This window comes from Neodiprion lecontei, chromosome 1, assembly GCF_021901455.1.
Source record: "Neodiprion lecontei isolate iyNeoLeco1 chromosome 1, iyNeoLeco1.1, whole genome shotgun sequence".
Classification (NCBI taxonomy): Eukaryota; Metazoa; Arthropoda; class Insecta; order Hymenoptera; family Diprionidae; genus Neodiprion; species Neodiprion lecontei.
The window spans coordinates 40,078,859-40,099,952 of NC_060260.1; the positions used below are offsets into that span (position 1 = coordinate 40,078,859).

At 40.1% G+C, this 21,094-nt stretch overlaps 3 protein-coding genes across 15 annotated transcripts in view; 2 read left to right on the top strand and 1 right to left on the bottom strand.

Moving 5' to 3' along the window:
- Nucleotides 1-241: 241 nt before the first annotated feature.
- Nucleotides 242-1,700, top strand: LOC107217216 (adenine phosphoribosyltransferase). 4 transcript variants are annotated; one of them, XM_046734787.1, is made up of 5 exons: nt 245-439; nt 518-720; nt 827-1,058; nt 1,159-1,237; nt 1,441-1,700. In XM_046734787.1, the coding sequence occupies exons 2-5, from the start codon at nt 632-634 to the stop codon at nt 1,575-1,577; spliced, it is 537 nt and encodes a 178-aa protein (XP_046590743.1). In that variant the 5' UTR covers nt 245-439; nt 518-631; the 3' UTR covers nt 1,578-1,700. The 4 variants fall into 4 exon arrangements, with proteins under 4 accessions (XP_046590757.1, XP_046590743.1, XP_046590752.1 ...); XM_046734796.1 differs by having other exon boundaries at nt 542-720; XM_046734801.1 differs by having other exon boundaries at nt 242-720; nt 1,370-1,627.
- LOC107217215 (TBC1 domain family member 31) lies at nt 1,625-4,995 on the bottom strand. Of its 2 annotated transcripts, XM_046734595.1 has the most exons (5): nt 4,166-4,326; nt 3,131-4,082; nt 2,584-3,053; nt 2,251-2,486; nt 1,625-2,125 (listed from the first exon to the last, which is right to left on the bottom strand). In XM_046734595.1, the coding sequence occupies exons 1-5, from the start codon at nt 4,204-4,206 to the stop codon at nt 1,863-1,865; spliced, it is 1,962 nt and encodes a 653-aa protein (XP_046590551.1). In that variant the 5' UTR covers nt 4,207-4,326; the 3' UTR covers nt 1,625-1,862. The 2 variants fall into 2 exon arrangements, with proteins under 2 accessions (XP_046590551.1, XP_015510117.2); XM_015654631.2 differs by having other exon boundaries at nt 3,131-4,995.
- A 185-nt stretch (nt 4,996-5,180) lies between these two features.
- The window catches only part of LOC107224868 (septin-7), a 38,801-nt gene continuing 22,887 nt past the window's right edge, over nt 5,181-21,094 (top strand). For 2 of the 9 annotated variants that reach the window (XM_046734652.1, XM_046734658.1), the window contains exon 1: nt 18,128-19,493. In XM_046734652.1, coding sequence (XP_046590608.1) covers nt 19,122-19,493 — 372 coding nt within the window. In that variant the 5' untranslated portion in view covers nt 18,128-19,121. Of the gene's footprint in view, nt 5,384-5,846; nt 5,849-10,081; nt 10,353-12,099; nt 12,144-12,767; nt 12,770-13,810; nt 14,514-18,127; nt 19,494-21,094 lie in introns of those variants that run through there. The other 7 variants (XM_046734667.1, XM_046734662.1, XM_046734681.1 and 4 more) reach the window with 6 other exon arrangements.

Genomic DNA, 21,094 nt, shown 5'->3' on the forward strand with positions numbered 1-21,094 from the left:
CACCAATCGAAAGACGGCGAAAATCATGATGGCGGCATCGATGCCGGCCATTCAATCAATAAAATCGTTTTTATTCCATGTTTCTGATGTAATCGTTATAGGAAAACTCTGATTTTAGGGTAAGAATCCTCGAATCGTTCGAATATTTGTGCGCGAATCACCAAAAACAAAATATTTCCAGCAAGCTGTCACAATGTGATACAATGGTGTAACGATATTGGTCGGATCTAACGGAAAGCGCCAATAATATCAGTTTGTGTCAAGTTGTGTCGGCTGCTGTTAAGGGTCTCAGATATTCACGTATCATTTTGAAATGTATCAGAGAAAAAAAAGAACGACGTGGATGGCCCGTGGATATGGGAAACGCAACATGTTCCACAATACGTGATGGAATGCTCGTTCGATTTATATTTTTAACGAATTAACGGAGTGTTATCAGGTTACTTTCTTGTTATAGAACTACAGCGATTGGTGTACAGTGTATTTAAGAGCTACAGTCAGCTACAATTAAATGTAGACCTTTGATCCTTATCTATTACAGTAGAAGAGTAATACACGTTCTGCTGTATACTTGACTTGAGGATAAACCCCGCCGTCGTTTTAAAAAGTGATCATCTTAGGATCAAAAAGAATGGACGAAGCTCATCGTCTGAAGATAGCGGTCGTAAGAAATGCGATTGGCACGTATCCTGACTTTCCAAAACCAGGAGTTATATTCAGGTAAATTCTGGATGGTTGGGTACTTTCAAAGCAACACAAGTTTTACGCAAATATAGTGCGGGGTTCCCAATGTTCTATTAAATCATTTCTGTTTCTTTAATTTTAGAGACGTGTTCAGTATTCTGACCAATGTCAGTGCATCACAGGTATTGATGGATCTCATGGTGGAGCATGCAAGGTCGTTGGGAATTGATGTAATCGTAGGTTTGGATGCCAGAGGATTCTTGTTTGGACCCTTAATAGCTGCCAAACTTGAGAAACCATTCGTACCTATAAGGAAGAAGGGCAAGTTGCCTGGTCGAGTTCTGTCTCAGTCTTTTAAACTTGAGTACGGGGAGGCAAGTATTTAATTTATTTCTCTTATCCTTTTGAATGTAAGCATACTTGAATAAATACGTGCAATCTGAAATTATTATTGTTTAAACTAATTTATTTCAGGATACTTTTGAAATACAAGAAAATGTTCTGGGCAAAAGGAAACGTGTGCTAGTCGTTGATGATCTTCTCGCAACTGGAGGTGTGATAGAAATAACAGATATTAACAAGCTTTTCCTACCTTTGGAATATACCTATCTCTTCTTCTGAGAATAGTTGTAGAATCTTCTCTAACCAAAATAATCATTGCATTAAATTATGGTTTTTTTTTCAGAAAACGAGAGGCATTTTTGCATGTACAATGCAGATAGAGATTACAAGACTTAATACCAATTTCAATTCCAGGGACAATGGCGGCAGCTATTCAGTTGTTGAATTTAGCTGAGGCGGATGTTCATTGCCTGGTAGTAATAGAGCTGACATCACTCAATGGACGCAGCAAATTGGCGGCTCCCGTACACTCCATCGTACAATTTGAATAATTAAACTTATAAATGATGCACAATATTAATAAGAAAACATTCCGGCATTATTTGTAAACATTTTTTATTTCCACGAACAATTATTTTGTATATATTCAGAGTTAATATATGTTTGTCATTTGATACACTATGTATAATATTCTTGTTACAGGGACAATTATTCAACGTTGAGATATTTACTTCAGTACAATACGGTCAATTCATTCTTGAGCGCAAAGACTGAGCACGTCGGTCTGTTCTATAATATCTCACACCATTTAATGTTCTACCGGCGATGAACTTGCGTTATTTACAAATTGTAACTTGTGTAGTAGTACTAGAGTCTAGTGTTTTTAACAATGTTTGAACCTCGAATTCCAATTTTTTTACTTGACCTTGCAATGTTTGACACTGTTTAGCTTGCAATTGTTGCTCTATAGCTTGATCTTCTGTCTCGATGCTGGATTCTTCGAGGTCGTGGGACTTCCTAGTATTTCGATTTTGCTTGTAGAGATTTTTTAAACTTAATTTGTTGTTCAAAACCTTTGCATCGTAACATCGACGTTGCTCTGGAAATTACAAACACATAACTTTGTCATTAAACATACTTGGTGTTAGAATATAAAAGACCATAATCGCAAGTCTGGACCTCAAAATGATACTTTTGATTTAGTTAAAGTATCGAACAACTCACCGTCTACTCTAGCAGCCTCAATTTCTTTTAGAAAATTATCTCTTTCTATTTGCAGTTTTTTTTCTTCCGCGGCTTTCAAGTGGCAACGTTTGCTATGTCTAAGTATTGTTGCTTGCTCCTCATTCCGTTGTAATCTTTGCAGTTCCAATTGTGAATCCTCCGTAAGATACTTTGGATACTGGTCATTCAAAAATGAGGGGTATGGTCCTGTTTTAGGTAACCGATGGATCGTGCTCCTTAGTTGATGTCAAAATTTTAAAAATTATCAAAAATTATCTTTCTCACAAAATGAGATTCAAAAATGTACTTTGTTTCAAAGTGAGAATAATGTACCTCAAATATCTGTCCGGGTGGAGATGATACGGTGTATTTTGATCTAATCTACGTACTACTCTCAATAAATCTACGACTCTTACATGCCCCTGTGCACGGTAGAACTGTGTAAAGTCCTGGGTGGAATGCAATTGAGACATGATAACTTCCCGTGAACAAATGCTGTAGGCGATTGAGCTCATTAATAAAAGAGTCGAGCGACCAGATGAGAAAAGATGATCCCATAAAATCAACCATTCATCTCCGGAAAGTACTTCACTCAGTGTGGTTTGCAGCAAAGGCCAAATGTATTCACTTGACGTTACACCTTTTTCACAAAAGTAATTTAGGAGCAAAGGGTCGGCTTCAGATAAAACGTTTTCTAGCATAGCTAAAACGTTCAATGGAGGTAAAGGATGATATTCGAACCATCGTTGGCAATAGTTTGATAATACTGAGATGATAATTTCGAAAGCGAGCAGGTGATTTCCCTGAAACGGTAACTTTATGTGTCATTTGTTTTAATACTAATTGCCATGTCTGAAATTTCAGCACAAATTTTTACTACCTGGAAAACAACAATGAACGGAAAGACGAGCCGTGGCAAAAAAGTGCTGTGTGAGAGCAGAGGACACCAGTGAACCAAACAGTTGATGATCGTGGCCAGAACCAAGGCTTTGCCCTTATCCGCCAGGGGGTAATCGACCAAAATCTTCTCCATCAGTCCTTGCTGAGGGGTTTTGTTGGTCAAAGCTGAGTAGGCACATAGATTTCTTGGCAACTCCAATATTGATGCCCATATAAGCGGACGATGTTTACGTGGATACTCTCCAAACTCTTTTAATATGGGTATAAGTCTTTTCAAATTTAATTCTTCCTGGATATATTGTCTGACACATCTCAAGTGATGACCCAAGTCATGAGAACGAGATTGATTTGGCTTAAAAATCTTTGCCTTCTGCTTGGGCTCCGATGACAACAGATTATCTGCTATTTCCAATCTTAGACTTCCCGCTATGTCTATGCACGCTATATACCGCCCATTCGGTGATATACTAAGGTGATTGATATCGACCAAAGGATTACTTGACGACAGCGGCACGGCACAAGATGTACTCAAATCTATAAAGTGCAAGGTGTGATCGGAGCATAGGATGGCCAAGATTTTGTTAGCACCTCCATCCAGGACTTGGGGCAAAAAGCTGAGCTCTTTTATACACGCCAGTCCATCCGGTAATTCGAGACGTTTGATCAAATCCCATTTGAAGGTGTTTATGATGACGATGTTGTTCGATATTCCTGCCATCACCATCGCCCGACCATCTTTTGTAAACTGATAATCGCGAACATCTCGTAGCCCGAATGGTTTCACGTTAATTTTAGTGTCCTGATCAAGCCGTTCAAACTCCCAGACTTGTAGTATACAATCGCGATACAGTACAGCTATGATTCCTGTTGACGAAAACCTGGCTCGGCGGACGTTGACATTGGTAGTGAAAAATCGGAGTTGATGAACCTTGCTGAATGTAGAAAGATCCCACATTATAACTTCTTTTGAAGAAGTAGTCAAGGCATAATTCTTGTAAGTGGCAATATATTTTACAGGGAACTTGTGGCCGATAAGTGAGCAATGCTCTCTGGCATCTCCACTTATTTTTGTGATTTTAATCGTTCCATCAATCGATCCGACAAGTATTTCAATTTTGTTCAGAGGATTGAATGCTATAAATGTACAAGACTGTACTGTCCCTAACTTGCAGTATCTCATACATTCTCCAAGTTCAACTAGGATAATCAGTCCTTTGGAATCAACGGCTAGAAGGCGATTTTCCGTTTCATCAAAGGCGAGCCGTGTCAGTTGCCTCTTAGCCGTTCGGCAGCTGCCCGAAGTATTTGACTTCACATCATCAGCCAACGGGTCTAGAATGTAGCTGTGCGATATTTTTTTCAAGGAAATCCACTTCTTGACATTCATAATCGGTATCAGACGTATGATTATAACCTATCTACGCCAAGTATAACGCAATTAATGCTTGTAAAAACATTGTAGATATTACATACATTCATTTACTTCTGGATATTAATTGCGCGAACCGCCATTTATAAACAACTATGACCGCATATCTTCCGATACACTGTTACTTTTTGGCGGGAAAGCTGGTAATTCTCCAAAGTGAATACCTAAGGTGGAAAAAGTGATTGTAGCCTACTGCCACCTGGCGTTTAGAAACTGAGATACTTATCGGCGTCAAGAATAGCAGGCCCCACTGAATCTAAATGAAAATTTAAAATCTAGGAAATAAACGGTATAAACAATTTGTGATCATTACAACCATTTCACAACGTATTTCTCGTTAAAAATATATCGGTTACGATGCGGCTTATTAGAAAAAATACTTGTCATTTTTGAATGTTTTGTAGGAAAACTGGTAACTGTGATAAAAGCATTTGAGAATTTTCGTCGATAAAATTTGACTAGTCGGGCGTTGTAAATCTTGCACGAACAAGTGTCTCTCAAGACCTCAGTAATCTTCGCGATTGCCGGCAGCTCTCGGAGAAAACAAAAGCATGTAACAATTCCTACGCCGGTGAGATGATGAGATGCGCAGAGATGCGCGCGCAGTTCTCGATCGTACTTCGAGAGAATTTGAAAACACACGGCTGGGAGTTACGTCGCGGTGTTTCGTGTTCGTGTGGCGGTGTTGTTACCTGGAGTCTGCCGTGTTTAGTGATCACAATTTAACCGTAGTTCTGTTGATAAAGTGACGTGATGAGTGATAATTATTGATATACCTGAGAAACGGAATCATGCAGAGAAGTGGTGAGTAGCATTGGTCTTCTTCAACATATCCGGTAATCAGCAAGTGAAACGTGCGAATAATATCACTCGCTCACGTCGTCAACGTACCGACGACCATTTTGAGGGCGCCAAATATTTGCGTCAATCCATGGCGTCAATACGTAGCCATGCAGTGCGGCTTCGCGAGCCTCGGCCGGTCAATACATTGCGATAGGCCTAACCTATCCTCATCTCTTCGGTTTGCCCGTTTAGCTGCTCCTAACACCGTCAACGAGTTGTTCCGTAGCCTTTAATCTTGTCATGCCAGAGTCGCTGGTGATATCAACTGCTGTATTTGGTCATCTTTTTTATTGCAATCCACACGTCGCCCTTGAAATATGTAACTCGCAAGATCGGCGTTGTGCGTATTCCAACAGCATAGACGACGTATCGCCGCACCTGCGGAATACCTACAAACGTATTCGGTTTGTTTACCAAACCTGAGCGGTGCGGGACACCTGTTAGTAGTTTCTTTCGACGGAATAGAAGATTTTTTAGTGCTAATAGCAAGCTTCGAACTATAACGTAACAAAGAAAGGAAACTATTGATTCGTATGACACCACGATTAAACAAATGAAAAACGGTGATATAAAAGGCCGCGGATTTGCTTCTGTCAACAAGCACTTTAAAGATCATTAAAGCACGATAATCGGTAGGCAAGACAGCTGAAGATCGAATATTAATTTCACTCAGTCCGACGGCGTGCAAATGTTGAACAGGCATCACTTGATTTAATGATAAATAAATAAATAATCCTCCGACTGCCTCGTTTGTCTCGCTCTCTATACGTCTGTTTATTTTCAGTTACAGTTTTCCTTTAAACCGAGGCTGGTAAAATGCATACATACAGTCATATTATACGAACTACGCGGTGTACGCGACAGACGGTTTACAACATTATCTCAAGATAAACATGGAAGGGCCGAAAATAGGTCCCCAAACAAACTTTGGGGGGGGGGGGGGGGGGGGGGCATTTTTCACGTCCTGCGCTGAAACGGGAAAAAGACGCTTGTATCGCAGAGCTGGTGAAACAGCAGCGTTGTATTGTAACAGTGGATTTATTAATTAAAATATGCATCGCGACAGGCGGCAGCACTCGCGAGTCGGGACAAAACTGGGTTAAAATACGAAATTTGACACCCGTGGCAGCTGAGAGTTGATCATCGGACGAGTTTCTACCTACATTCTAATTTTAAACGACTCGGTAAAAGTCCCATCGCTTTCGAACAAGTCGTATCTTACATACACACGTATAAATACAGCGAGTCCCTCGTATACACTCGATGGAATTCAGTCAGATCCGTTTTGAGGCAAAAAATGGTGCGAGGGTGACGAAGAAATGGACGATACGCCGCGGAGGTTCTCAACCCTGAGCGTTAACCCTTTCAGTCACAGCCATTGGGATGCTCTAACTATTAAAATATGGAAAAATCTAATTCTCGGCCAGAATCATAGAATTTTGATAATTTTTTCAACTTTCCATCCGCCATATTGGATCCGCCATCTTGGGTTTAGAAATGATCAAATTCTGACTTCAGATTCGTGATCAGCGACCCCAAAAACCCCTCGAACTACAAATTTCGAGCAAAAATGTTAAGTAAAAAAATGTGTGACTGAAAGGGTCAAACCCCACAACGTCGTTCCGAACGAGTAAATCAATTGTGTCAGCGTTGTTGGAGCAAGTCGAGAGAGCACTCGAGCTTCTTACCACGGTCCTTCGAACGACACGCTATCAGCTAATTAACGCGCGAGTTTGACGTGTTCCAACATCCATATTCATCCGCTGACTTTCTCACGTTCTCACTGTTCAAAAAAACGATCGGAACCTCGTCTTGCGTTCAGGCTTTTTCTGAAACGTTGTCAAAGCGAGTTTCAACCCTGATAGCAGAGAATTCTGTCTATGACGATGGGGGCCTGGCTCAGAAGGCAAGATTTCCTGCACTGCGTGCATTACGAGAGTAACATATATTGTAACCAACACGCGTAACGCGTATATAACATGAGACGCACTGACCACGTGCTCACAATTTAATTAATGGTGGGTTTGTTTTCACACGAGTGATTGTAGTAGTAGCGGCATATGCAGGTGCTGCTTTGGGGTTCTAAATAGCTAGTAATAACTAAGAATGAAGAAGACGAAGAACAAGAATGTGGAGAGAGATTGCAGTGAGAGTAAAGACTCGTTTATACCAACTGGTTGGGTAGGGCCCCACATTGTTCTCTCCCCGTCATCCTTTGATGCTCGCGAAACGTAATACCTACCTACTGCTAACCGGTACGTTAGTGGTTTAGTCTCACAATCACACGCAAAACAGAAATCTAAGTGTTATTGCCATTCGATGCAAGTATGTAATAAAACATCATAGGTGCTAGGTAAATATAATATAAAATACATATTCACTGCGTCGAGGTGAAGTTATACATATAAACTATTACTGGAAGTACCAATAACTGGTTCACTGAAAAAGGCAGTTTAGAGGAGAGCGATGAAAACGATTTATGGATTTCGGAGATCGCTCTCCTCTTCCTCTGCGTCCGTAAAATCAGACGGGCCTTGTTGGATCATTTAATCGCGACCTCTGACCCTTCTTGTAATGAGTATATTTGTCAGCGGAGCTTTAAGTACAGCATCACTTCGTGGCGTCTGAATCTCTTCGTAGAACGCTGAACGGAAAAAGAAGAGATAGAGATGCATGCGTGCCTAGAACAGCATATATATTGAGAGCTCGATATGTCGCCCCTGCAGCTCCTCCTCGGCGTCACAGCAGCGTCCACCAGCTATCTTTATTCTTCGCGCGTTCCAGTGCCCGGTCTTCTCGTTTTATTTATCGATGCAGAACCCAACACGTGCAGTCTTTGCTCTCTCGCGGCGTGATTGCCGAGGGAAACATCAGCTCTTTTATCTTTCTCATTCACGCCTTTTATCGACTACCTAGTCGATCAATCTCGTCCCTCATCTGTGTTCAATTTAACAGTTTCAATGTCATCCATTCCGCTCCATACTCGCTCCTCATCGGGGTTAAATTATTCTTTCATTCATTTACGTGGGTATTAAATGTGCGATTGATCGTTAACACCAATATAAATCAACGAGCATCGCCCCACCGCCGTGGTTTAAATTGCTGCAACCAAACGCGTATGGAGTAGACATAGATATACATATAATGTATATGTTTATACGTTGATGCAGCTTGTTTTAGCATCGAATCGGACGATGACGCTGCACTGTCCGGGTTGGTTATTAAGTGGGTGGAAAATGTGGTGGTGATCCGATAAGGTTCAATCTAACTTATTTATTTTCAACATTCTCGGGATAGTTACTCTTAAAATGAAAACTCATACCCATAATCTTCACATACATGCAGGTTATATTTTATTCCTTCCGACTTGTCGATATCAACTTTCTCACAATCAGCAGACATCGGCCGTGCTTGACACGATTTTATGCATGCGCGTTATGTTCCCTGAGCAACTAAATAGGCCGTACAGCAACACACAAGTGGATGGAATTTCAGTCAAATTTAGCCGTGCACTCTTCTAGGCATGCATCGTCGCTTCGTCTCTCTCGACTATCTCTAATTGCGTATAGCGGTATAGCAGATGTTCTCTTTCTAATGGCTCGTGTACAATTATATACAGGGTGATCTTCTTATTTTTAACATCGAGTTAACGGATTTTAACACCATAGCCGAAGTAACGATAAACGTGTTTTTTAGAGTTCAGACTAGAGTTGAAGTGTTTCGAATTTGTCGCAGGACAACGTATTCAGCTTACACGTTCCGGTTCAAATCCCTGACAATAAAACCCTCTTATTGTTCCGCAACCTTTGCAAGATCACCTGAAATTCGACAAACCGTATAAAAAGCAGAACTCGTAGTATAGGTATACCAATATATCGCCAACTCGACACCTTCGAAGTCATTCTAAACAATTTTAAAATGGTAATTTTTCGTTCGATATATTTTACTCTACGTCGTTAACAACAATTCAACTCAACTTCATATTTCCACCGCACTGCTTTTCAACAATCAACAATTATCGTTAGCGACAAACGTTTGCTCAAGAACCTTATTGTACGAGGAAGAATAGTTTTTCTCTAGAGAAAAATCTTTCTACATACATCGCCTCCGCTGCACTCACCACACCAGACTAGAGAGCGAGAGAGCGAGAGAGAGAGAGAGAGTGTATAGAATCTACAGAGTCAAGAGTAGAGCTGGGACTCGAGACCCGCGAAGCTCTGAAATTTTAATTGTATTGCACTTGAAAGTCGCTTTTGTCTCTGTGTGTGCGTGTATACGTGTGTTCCTCCCGTATATACTTTAATTACAAGGCATGCTAGGTACATTCATGCTTGTGTCTGGCCATGTATACATACGTACATGTACCAATATACATGCATAATCGCACTACAGGGGACTATTACGAGTAGTACGCGCACTGATTTAGTTACACGTACGTCATTCACGTATTCACGCGTGTATAGGTGTACATAGGTATAGGTATACATAGGCATAGGTATGTATGTATATATTCTCGTCAGTGGTCGCGTCGCGTGACACTTACGCACGTTGAACATATAAAACACCCTCACACTCTACGTGTATGTATGTTGCGTTATGTGCATACGCAATAGCGAACACCGGACGAAAGACTTTTAGTTGAGCCTGTGGATTCAGTACCTTAACTTCTTCGGCTGGTGCATGCATGAGAGACGGTGCATTGTGCACGTGCATTATTCGTGCGGACGAGGAATAAAGAAAGTCTTAGATAACCGCACAGATCGGTCGGTATAGTTCCGAGAGAAATTACAGTGATTTTTTTTTTATCATCATTTTCGCTTTCATTGTCCGAACGGTGATCGTCTCTTTCTTTAGTTATACACAACCTCTTTAAATCAAATTCAGTGCAGTGCTTGCGGCGAATTGAAGTGATAATACAGTATAATATGAAGTATATATAATATTTAAACAATATTTATATAATTTATCAAATCACCCCGAAGCCTCGATAGTTTACAATCGATACGTGAAAATTTCTCTCGCACCTCGCTATGGCGATGAGAATATTGAACAAATTTTCGGGTAGTGTTTTTTTTTCTTCTTCTCGGTTTCTTCGATGTTATTATTGCAGGCCTGCAGACAGCGAGACGCGTTACTTAATTACCGGTCAATCGCACACCACACAGGATATTGAAATTTATTTATTCATTGCATTTATACACATTTGCACGTGCAGTCTTTTTGTAGCTGCAGAGAGCGGCTGCCAGTTTGATTTCTGTTTGGAAACGGAAGAAAAAAAATATCAGATTGGACGGTTCTTTGTTGTGACTCGTTTTGGTATTGTTCGATCGAAACCGTTTAAAAAAACAAAAAAAAAACCAGTTGATGTTGTAAAAATCTCTCCGTAGTTTGTATCGTGTATCTTTTGTTTCCTTCTCTCGCAACCGTACGTTAATTACAAATTATATGATTCTATTGCATAACTATTGTGTGTAACTGTTGTTGTATATTCCAAAAACTTCGAAAGATCCTTCTTTTTTCTTTTTTTTTTTCATCACGTTACTCTCTACAAGGTATAAACTGAAGCCCTAGAGATTCGTTCCTTTGGATTATTTTCCCCCGAGAGCATCAAGGGTATACGTATAGCATGGTGCTGAGTCGTTAGCAGAGGTTTCCAGTCTGTGGTCGGGTTCACACTTACGGGATTCGTGATATCTAGTATACAGTCTAGATCCAGTAGATCGTTCGGAATTTTATACATTTTACCAGAAGTGTAAAATCGCTCTTTTATTTTATAAGCCAATAACTAACTTCATCCTTTTCATAACTTTGGGGCATGGATGCCGGTGCAACAGTCGCACATTATTGATACAAATTTGATAAGCTCAGTGTTTGAAAAGGACAATAACTGTTAAAAAAGTTAGCTCTTAAATTTTATATATGCTGCAGCGATTTGCAGACGGTAAACGAGATTTATCTTATCAACATTTCCAAATGAAACGTACTGCGGGAATTCCGAAATTGCAAATGTTACGAATGAATGTTGCGTTAAATACGCGATAAAAACCACCACCTCTGACTTCCGTAGCGATGAATCATTGTTGGGTAATTAATCGAGTGAATATATTTGCCTGGGCTTTATTATAACAATAAATGTCTATAAGCAATGTATTAAAACGCGGCGCTACAAGTTATATTACCGCAGCTTTTATAATCGTATGATTCTGTCCATACACTCTTGAGATTTAATTAATCCGTGTAATAATGATAATAACAATGACGTGTTTTACGCGTAGGGGTGCAATTTGTGAGTTCTAAAAATACTGCATAACTGACATTGGTCGACGTGCGTTCGTGAGTTTAGATCAGTTCGGAATCCCGTGGTTTTTGACTACTCTTTTGAAAATCTATTTCGGTCGGTTGCATTCGCGTGTCGTCGACGCCTCCGTTAAAATATACTAACACCCTGCTGCACCAGCAGCAACAGGAGGACGCGTCTCGATTGAGATATCAAAAAAAAAAAAACAAAAAAAACTGTCAGACCATAATAGTAGAAAAAAAACTGCCAGTAAAATATTTACCATATACACATACATCGCACATATTGCGGCGAAATTTTGTAAACCTGCGTATGATAATTTGGAGAACCGCGGAAATATAAACTTTGGTTAACAGCTGTTTTATCTTTCAACGTCTAGCAGCATGGAAACCTCCACCGTTGTGATCTTGCCTCAAACCCCTCGTAAGCAAATCGTTCCAAGTGTATTCAAAGGATGAATATAACTATAATCATTCAACTTTTTATAAACTTGTTTTATTCCTTTTCTTGGGACTCGTTGTCTTACAATTTTGCATTGAACTGCATTGGCTCTTTTTGATTAGACAGCAAAAAAGAAAAAAAAGAAAAAGAAAAGATGATCCTGTTCAGTAGCCTTACAACTATCTAATCCGTATTTATAGGTATAATTGAAACGTGCATACCTGCGTAATAAACTGGACACCTTATATAAGTGTAAATGTTTAATTTATTTACATTAAAATTATACGTATATACATGTATATTAATTTATAACGTGTTCAACAAAATTATAACCAATAATAATTGATTGTATTTTTCCCAATTTTCCTTTCTTCCTGTTTTCCTGGACCACGAAAAAAAATGATGACGATGTTATCCCCCTTCAATGTACACATAATTTCATCCCTGTTTTCCTTCTCGTTTCCATTCCTTGTCCGACCCCCACTCCTTGCCTTTTTGTTTCCGGTTCTCCGCGGATGTTGGTCGACCGGTTGCATGCTCGTCTGATCGACGACGACGACGACGACGACGACAACGACGACGACATCACCACGGTCACCACGGCAGCGGTAAGTCACCATTAACTAACCACTGATAAGACCCGCCACACACACGCTTGCCCGAAGCCTGTATCATATTATAGAATTACAAACTCTAGTCGTGATAAATTAACACAGCAGTCCATACTCGTCGAGTTCGCTCTACGTTAGTCAATTTATACACGTACTCTTATAGCTTGTAGTACATAATATTGTAATTGAAGAAATTATCGGAGAATTAGTCGTATTGTAGTTAGCCTCAGAATAACGTTTAATAATCTAGGTGCTGCAGTGTCGATGAGTTTATAATTCGTGATCTTCGCATAGGATTATGATATAATAATATGGTGTAGGAATATTTGCAGCGAATTCTTTCGTACCGCGTTTGAATTATAAATAATATGTGGATGATGTAATGAATCATTATTCTCTCCATGTTTTACAAGATTGTGCGTTATCGTTTATAAACCGCTTGTACCACGCCTTTTCGTTATTTATAAAGCTTTCGATAGAACATCACGTTCGCGTATCGTTTTTCTATCAATATTCAAAGCTACAATAGTTGCGTTTCTACTGTTCACGGTTTTCGTGCAGAAAACATCTGACAGCGCGTGAGATTCTCTTTTTTTTTACACAATTTCAAATAAACATACATTTTGTTACTTATGGTTTAATTAGGAAACTCGGAAACTTCGAAGTACGCAACATATATATGTATGTTACAGCGTACGATCAGCATTTCTTGATGTAAAAAAATAGATACTAAAGCAAACCGTGTACAGAGTTTCCAGGAGTCATTTCTTTGCAGCGAAAGCTTGTAACTAAATTATTCCTTCCGTCGTGATTATTAATTCGTCCATTAGTGGTGTTAAAAATTTTATACAACTCTTTTATTTTATATCCGATCATGTCTGATTGTCGCTGCTGTTTACTCTACCTGTAATTTTCATTAATTTAATCTTACGTATAGTCTATCTTGATACATATATTCATAAAAGAGTTCATATAGAAGAGGTTTTCAATATTTGTCTTTTAACAACTCTTGGTATGAAAAATTTTATTACGTGGAATAGCTGAAGTTCTTTAATTCGGGGAAGAGATTTTCCTTCCCGTATTTTACGCATCAGATCAATGGTAAACCATTAATGATACAAATCACACGCACATACACACAGACATTCAGAGAAAACGCAAGCAAGGAACTTGTGGCAGCACTGTTAGCATTAGAGCTACGTGTCGATTCACAGTCGCATGAGTAACGAGTAAATGCTGCAGTCAGACGGTCGTATAGGACGGAAGAAGAGAGACACATTCAACCGTGATAATTGATAGAAAAAATGACGTTCTAGTGATTGCAGTTTAACAGTGGTGAAAATACGATTTGAAACGTCAACGAAAATCCATGAGTTCGAGTTGTTTTTTCTCTCATTTTTTATGTCATTTTTGATCGAACGATATCGTCACGTACCTACAATCACCGCAGAATATTACAAATCTAAACCGTTAACTTTGCGACGAGTTAAGTGTCAGAGTTTGTAGTCGCGAGTGAATCAAGTTCCCGCTAATTCAAAGTGTTAAGGGAAGTACAACGAACCGAGGAGATAAGAGAGTGAAAGAGACCAGGAACCAGGGGGGGGGACCATCCGATTGGTAAAGGTTCTCTAAAATGTTGACTACGCCCGCTGCTGCCGCTGCGACAAGACGTCGTTTGAGTCCTTCGATGCTCGCTAAATACGACAGTGCGGGCCGGAATCGTGGAGATTCGTCTGAACAGGTAGTCGAACGATAAGAATTCAATTTTTCAAGCTTCGCTCCTAACAGTACTCGTGCAGTTCGCTAAACTTTCTTGCACTCCATTTTATTCCTCGCCTTTGCCTGCAGCGCAGAGGAAAAACGTGGTGTACATGTACGAACGTATGACGTACGTGCGGCTACCGCAACACGATATCGTATACCAAACTGTGACATTCTATTGTACCGCCTGTAAGATCAACACCGTTTTGATGTTTCTTTTCTTGTGCAACTTGTAGGACGAATGTGAAATTTCTTATGTTAGACGTATTATTGCGACAGTAATTACATATGTAGCGGTGTTGTTCATATATTTTTGATATTGCGGTCAAGAGGATTGTACAGGAATAGATGATCTAATATTCACCCGCGTTTAATTAATCGCGATGCATAGTTGTGATTAACAATAAGTATTATGGAGTGTTTGCGGTGATTCTTGTTTAATATGTATAATTGGTATGCTAGCTACGATGATAGGAAGTAGCCTAACAGAATGCCGAGAGTGCGACGTTGGGCTGAATAACTACACGTGAGTACGCCGTAATTGGTGCTTCTGACCATTGAGAATAGCGGGTTTTTAAGTCGTGTCGTGCTTTTTATACAGGTGTGTTGGTATACTGTTATGTTTTCAAACGCCACCTGCATTAAAGTAACATAATGTTCCATTTGTATTGTCAACGCATACTAGTTTCCGCCCTCTGAGGCCGGTGACTCGATCATAGTTGAGGTTGGGCCAGGTTCCGGCTTAAGTTCTTCCTTACCGACCGGTACGTCGAGAAAATTTTTAAACTTCGTTCAATCAGCGGAGAACCAACAACTCTAACGCATGGAATAAGCTGAAATATTTCACATTAAATTACGCGTGAAATTATTTTATTTTGTATGGCGTGACTTTGATCAAGAATACAATGTTGGATAGGAAGTAAATGATAGCGATTCTCTCGATTTAATAAATATGTTTCCTATGTTATACACGGTACGAAATTCCTACACTTCGAATGACGTCCAATAAGGCATGCGGTGTTTCATTGGTTATAATACTGATCTATGATATGTGAGAATTGGAACCCCCTGTGTTCTTCGGCGTTACGTTATGTGATACTTGAGCCTGTAGAGCTGTGTTGAATGGCGGGACGTCAAGTGACTATACTTTCGACTCTCTGTGTGACACGGTATACGTTTACTATACAACCTGGGGTACCCGTGTGTAATGCCGTACCTGCGACAATGACGTTATAGACAATAGAAAAAGTAACTTATTTTCATTCCGGTATGAGGGTACTTGAGACCTTGCTTTTCAGGCTTATCCTTTGTTGGTTAGGGTTCATTCGAGTATTAGCTAACGTATTTTTTGCGAATTTTTGCATCCCTCCCCTAGTGATAATGTTTGCTTCTTTTGCCCACTACTATTTTTTAACGTTAGCTAACGCGTTTTCAAAAGTTTATTGGCAAATCGATTCCATACCCGGGAATGCCAGGAATGCCATTTATAGTCAAATCCTGATCAATTTATTCCTACATTATTAAATATCAATTATTATTAATTGTTAATACACATTAACGTGTTCAGTAAAACATGAATTGATTATTCATTGAGTATTAAATACATTGTACATTGTTTTTCTTCTTAAATGCATGCAATAAACATGATATTTGGTAACAATAAGATATAATTATTGAGTAATTAATGCATTATTAACACATCCTTTTTAAGAAACATTTCTATTATTCTCAAGCAGGCAGCGTCTTGGCTTTGAGCACGCACTTCGAATTTCCTATGTCAGTTAACGCTTGCCTGGAATGCCTACTATTATAGGGTAAAATTTGACAACGTTTCTCTAAATGGCCCGCCCCTGTTTTAGCGTTAGCTTATACTTGACTGGCCCCGTAGCTTACAAACCCAGAATAAACAAACTGCTGTAAACAAAACTCGCGCCTATGTATAAAGTACAGGTATATGATAGGTATGTATAGGTATGTATTAACATACATGTGACCTATCGTATTGAATTAGGTTGATAATTGTCAATACATACCTCATTTTTCGTTCTCGAAGTACAAACAAACCATCCATGCGGCGAAGATTGCACCGAAATGTGTGTATCAATAGTGTAAATAATGAGATCATCTACTGTCATTTTACAAATAATGGCTATGTGTATTTATGTATAACGATAAGAATCCTATTTGGGTTGTGGTCCGAAAATTCGATGAATTTCTAAAATGCGTTTTTCATGCCAATAGCTTGGGTAACGTTAGATAAAATAAAGCGCTGCAAAGTTAAACCCTCGACTATTAAAAAAAACCGGTATCGGATGTTTAATCAGGGGATCTTTTTTCCGACATTTCACGAATGGCCTGTATTGTAAAAACTCTCTGCGAGGGTTGTTAATCCTCGGTGGAGCAAATGCAGTGTCAACACGCCTGACGGTCCCCATTCTGTGCGTATACATATAATACACGTAAAAGGAGGTTATCTTGAAAGGAAAAGGTCGTCCACCATGAGGAGGGAAAAAAAAACTCAACCTTCGTTGCAGCAGATAAAGCAGTGGTGCAGTTATAAACGAAACATGGGTTGCTCGTCGGTAGGCGATATAAGTTTCCATTTGCGGTAATCTCCGTTTATTCACGAACAACGAGGCCACGAGTTTGAAAAGTAAAATGTCAATTTACCGACCGAGTGTCGGACACCTATTTTCTCCCCCGAGTCGTTCCCGAGTCAAGTGAAATCGTTTCTTAAACTTAGAGAAATCATTACAGAGTTTGCAATTGTGCTTGGTTATAAATAATGGTGATTGAAAACAAAGTAAATATCTACACGATACGGTTGATTATTCAGCAAATGTAGAAGAAAGAATTGTAAAACACGCTCGCCGAAGGAATGTAAGTTCTATGGGTAACACTGGAAGGTCCGACGCAGGGGCGTGACTAGACATTTAGAGACCCCGAGGTAAATCATGAAACATGTTCTTCTGGACCCTCCCCTCCCATGCTCAGTAATTTACTCCCAATAAAACAGTAGAATATTTGTTATATACATTCTATTTACTGTAAACTAAAACTACCATTTATCCAAAGAAGATGTCTCACATCTTTGACTATACAGTCGATATAACTATTAAATTTGTTACAATATTGAATTGAAATAAGTATTTGAAACGGAAAATATTAGAAGTACACTAACAAGTTGTTAGATTGGTTAAAATGATGCATTCCGGCATCTGATGGCAAACTAATGAACTATGACCAAACCTTGCGAAATGCATTTGAAAACAGTACGAAATGATAAAAGCAAAACATCACGATTACGAATCCGAATGAAATGTTACTTCATTTTTTACCCCCGTCTTGGGGGCCCCCGGGCATTGCCCCAGTCTAGTTACGCCCCTGCCCCAACGGTCCGACACCCCTTGAATGCTCCATTATCGCTCGCCCCACGCCTATGGCCCGTCGAAATTAGGGATGGCAGCACATGCGCTGAGGGTTGCAACGGCGTGCTGCGGCGACTCGTGGTGGGGGGTGCAGTGGCGTAGCGATAATTCCCTGCCCCCACCGCGTTTAGCAGCTGCGTCAGGCGTGGTCGTCGTGTTCGCGTCGCGAGTGAGTCGACGGCAATTCGGCATTCAGCGCGAGTGAGTCGCCGTTTGGTTCGCCGCTGACTGTCAGTTGGACCGACGCCGACAGAGGCAAACACGTTCGTTGTCGAGAAGTTTGTCGCGCATAGACACGCATTGTGCGAAAAAGTTTGGTCAAAGTTACCGGTTGACAGGAGGCAGCCTCCGTCTATTGTTTGTTTACGTTTTATTTTACAATCGTTACCATTTCGACAAACAACGATCGACTATCGGTTTCTCTGTATTATACACGCAAAACAATGCAACGAAAAGTGAGAGTGGTCTCGTCCTCGTCGTTTCTTCGCTTCGCTAGCACCGTTCGTAAGACGTGAATCACCTGGCGTGGCAAATTTTATCCACACAAACAACAGTGTCGAAGGTCCTGCCGCTGGCTAACGTTGATACTAAAGTCTGCTGGTGCCGCTTATTCTACGGCAAAAACGGGGCGGTTGAAAGACGATTTTTAAGCCATCGTGATAACATACCATATATGTGTGTATAGCAAAAGCCAATTACGGGGATGTATTTTGTCTGTTGTGACAAGTGAATGAGAAGATAATAAGTGCGGTAGTCTTATAAAAGGGTTTTTTGCTGTGTCGGCGTTCGAATACGAGACATATTCAACTAACGAACGGACATTACCGTTTTAGTCCTGGTCAACAACTCTTGCATGTTGTCGACGCCAATCGTTGAAAAGCCGCATCGTAGTGACAATTCGGTTATTCTATTCAACCCCAAACTTACGTTACGCGCCGCGGTGGGTAATTTGAGGTTAAGGAAGCGACGTCGGGTGATTAATAACTCGATAGGATTTGGAATATCTGTCGATTATACCAGTCGATAAGGGACAAACGGATAAAGCGAAAGCCGTGAGAGCAGTAACGGGTCGAAACCGTAAAAGTTCGGAGTAGAACGAACGGAGCGCGGTGAAGTGACCAAGAGACGAAGAAGAAGAAGAAGAAGAAGAAGAAGAAAAGATGTCGGTGGAGAACCAAAACGGCACCGCGACTGCCGTCCCATTGCAAACGAATGGGATAAAATCTTCGATAACTAGCATATCGACTACCTCGTCGTCGGTCGTCTCGGTTGGCGGCCGGACGATACCAAACAACTCGTCCTACCTTTACAGCACGAGCTCGGTACTGAATCGCGAAAAAACTCGTCAAGCACCGCCCACCTTGCCAAAGTACACGTCGAGCTTCAATGCCGGGACTAACGGCAATGCCGAAAGACTCGCCAGGGAACGAGAGTCCGGCGGCAGTTACCGACTCGCCAGTTTGGACAGACTGGCCCTCAGACAAAGGATATTGGAGGGCGAGGGGAAACCGAACGGCGACGCCGCATCGACGGTAAGGATTTTGATAATCGGATGCGGCCACGACACCGTCCTTGGACCCACGATTGAAATAACTTTGTCTTTCCTCGAGCGTTGTTTTCTTGTCCATTCTTTGGTACTCACAAATCGCTCCTCGACACGGCTTACTACGGAGGTGGTTATTTCACCCCCTTAAATTGTTTGATGACGGGTAAAAAAAAAATACGTAGTATACTGTAACGTATTAAAAAAGAAATCAAATCGGAGAGATTGACCTGGGATACCCTCCTTTGTTTTTCCTTTCATGACTGAAAAGAAGGACGAATTGGAATAATATTACGTATCGGTAGTACATGTACCGAGATCGAAGAAAACGAACTAACGAAACGATTTCAAACTTTGGCTTTTCAGCGCAGTTCTGGGAAAATTCTCGTACTATAAATATTTGTTCAATCGTAAATTAGGTTCCTCGAGTTAGGTTAGCTTCTACGTAAATATAAGTGTACTTGGAAAACACTATCACTGGGTAAGTCGACCGCATTTTCTTAGACCACAAAGTACCTGTATGGATAGGAAGATTTCGAATTGTAGTCATGCTGATACGAGAGGTTGAAATTCGATACTTTCGTACGACGAAGATCATACATTTTTTTCATGTTGAAGTTAGCAACGATTCGTGCTGAAGGAAAACCGTTATTTCGCGATTTTGAAACTCTTTGAAATTCAGTAAAACGTGATTAAACAAAACATACTCATATTTTGCAAACTTAGTTCCTTCAAAGTCATTGTAAAAATAAGAAAATAGTGATTTTTTTCCAATGTTTCGTTATGATGACGCTGCTAACTTCAACCTTGTAAATTTTTGGGAATCATTGTTATTTAGAAACTTCGGTATTGCCTGAAATACGTTACGCTGCGAGCAATGCGACAAAGCACAAAACATTACACCAAGTACTCGTATTACTGCAAACTCAACTAGTTCAGTGATTCTAACAACTTGCATATAGTGTTTTTTTCGCGACTTCGTACGTTATGAGGTTGAAGTTAGTAACGTTATCGTAACGAAAGATTGGGAAAAAACGTCACTATTTTCTTATTTTCATAATGATTTTGAAGAAACTAAGATTGAAAAATATGAGTATCTTTTGTTTTACATGTTACGGTTTACTGAATTTCAAACAGTTCTAAAATAATGGAACAACGGTTTTGTCATCAGCATGAATCGTTACGATAACGTTACTAACTTCAATGCGATGTCACGTTAACGCAACGATCCTCAACCTCAACCGTAACGCATACAATTCCTAAAATCTCCGAAAAAATGTCGCTTTAATCAGACTGAAGTTAGAAATCTCGGTCTAAAAAATCAACATAATTGGTCAATTTAAAAATGACTTTCAAGGAATTTGCTATTCAAAACTACAGTGTATTTAACGCACCAGTAGAATTGTCTGAAATTCAGTAAACCACGAACCGAAAATAACTACATTTTTCAAGAGCTAACTCTTTGAAAGTCGTTCTAAAATTTCAACACAATGAATTTCTTCCTGATGTTTCGTAACGTTAACGTTCCTTACTTCAACCTCTTACCAACTTCGTCCTCACGAGTAGGTATCAAGGAAATTCTCAATTCTC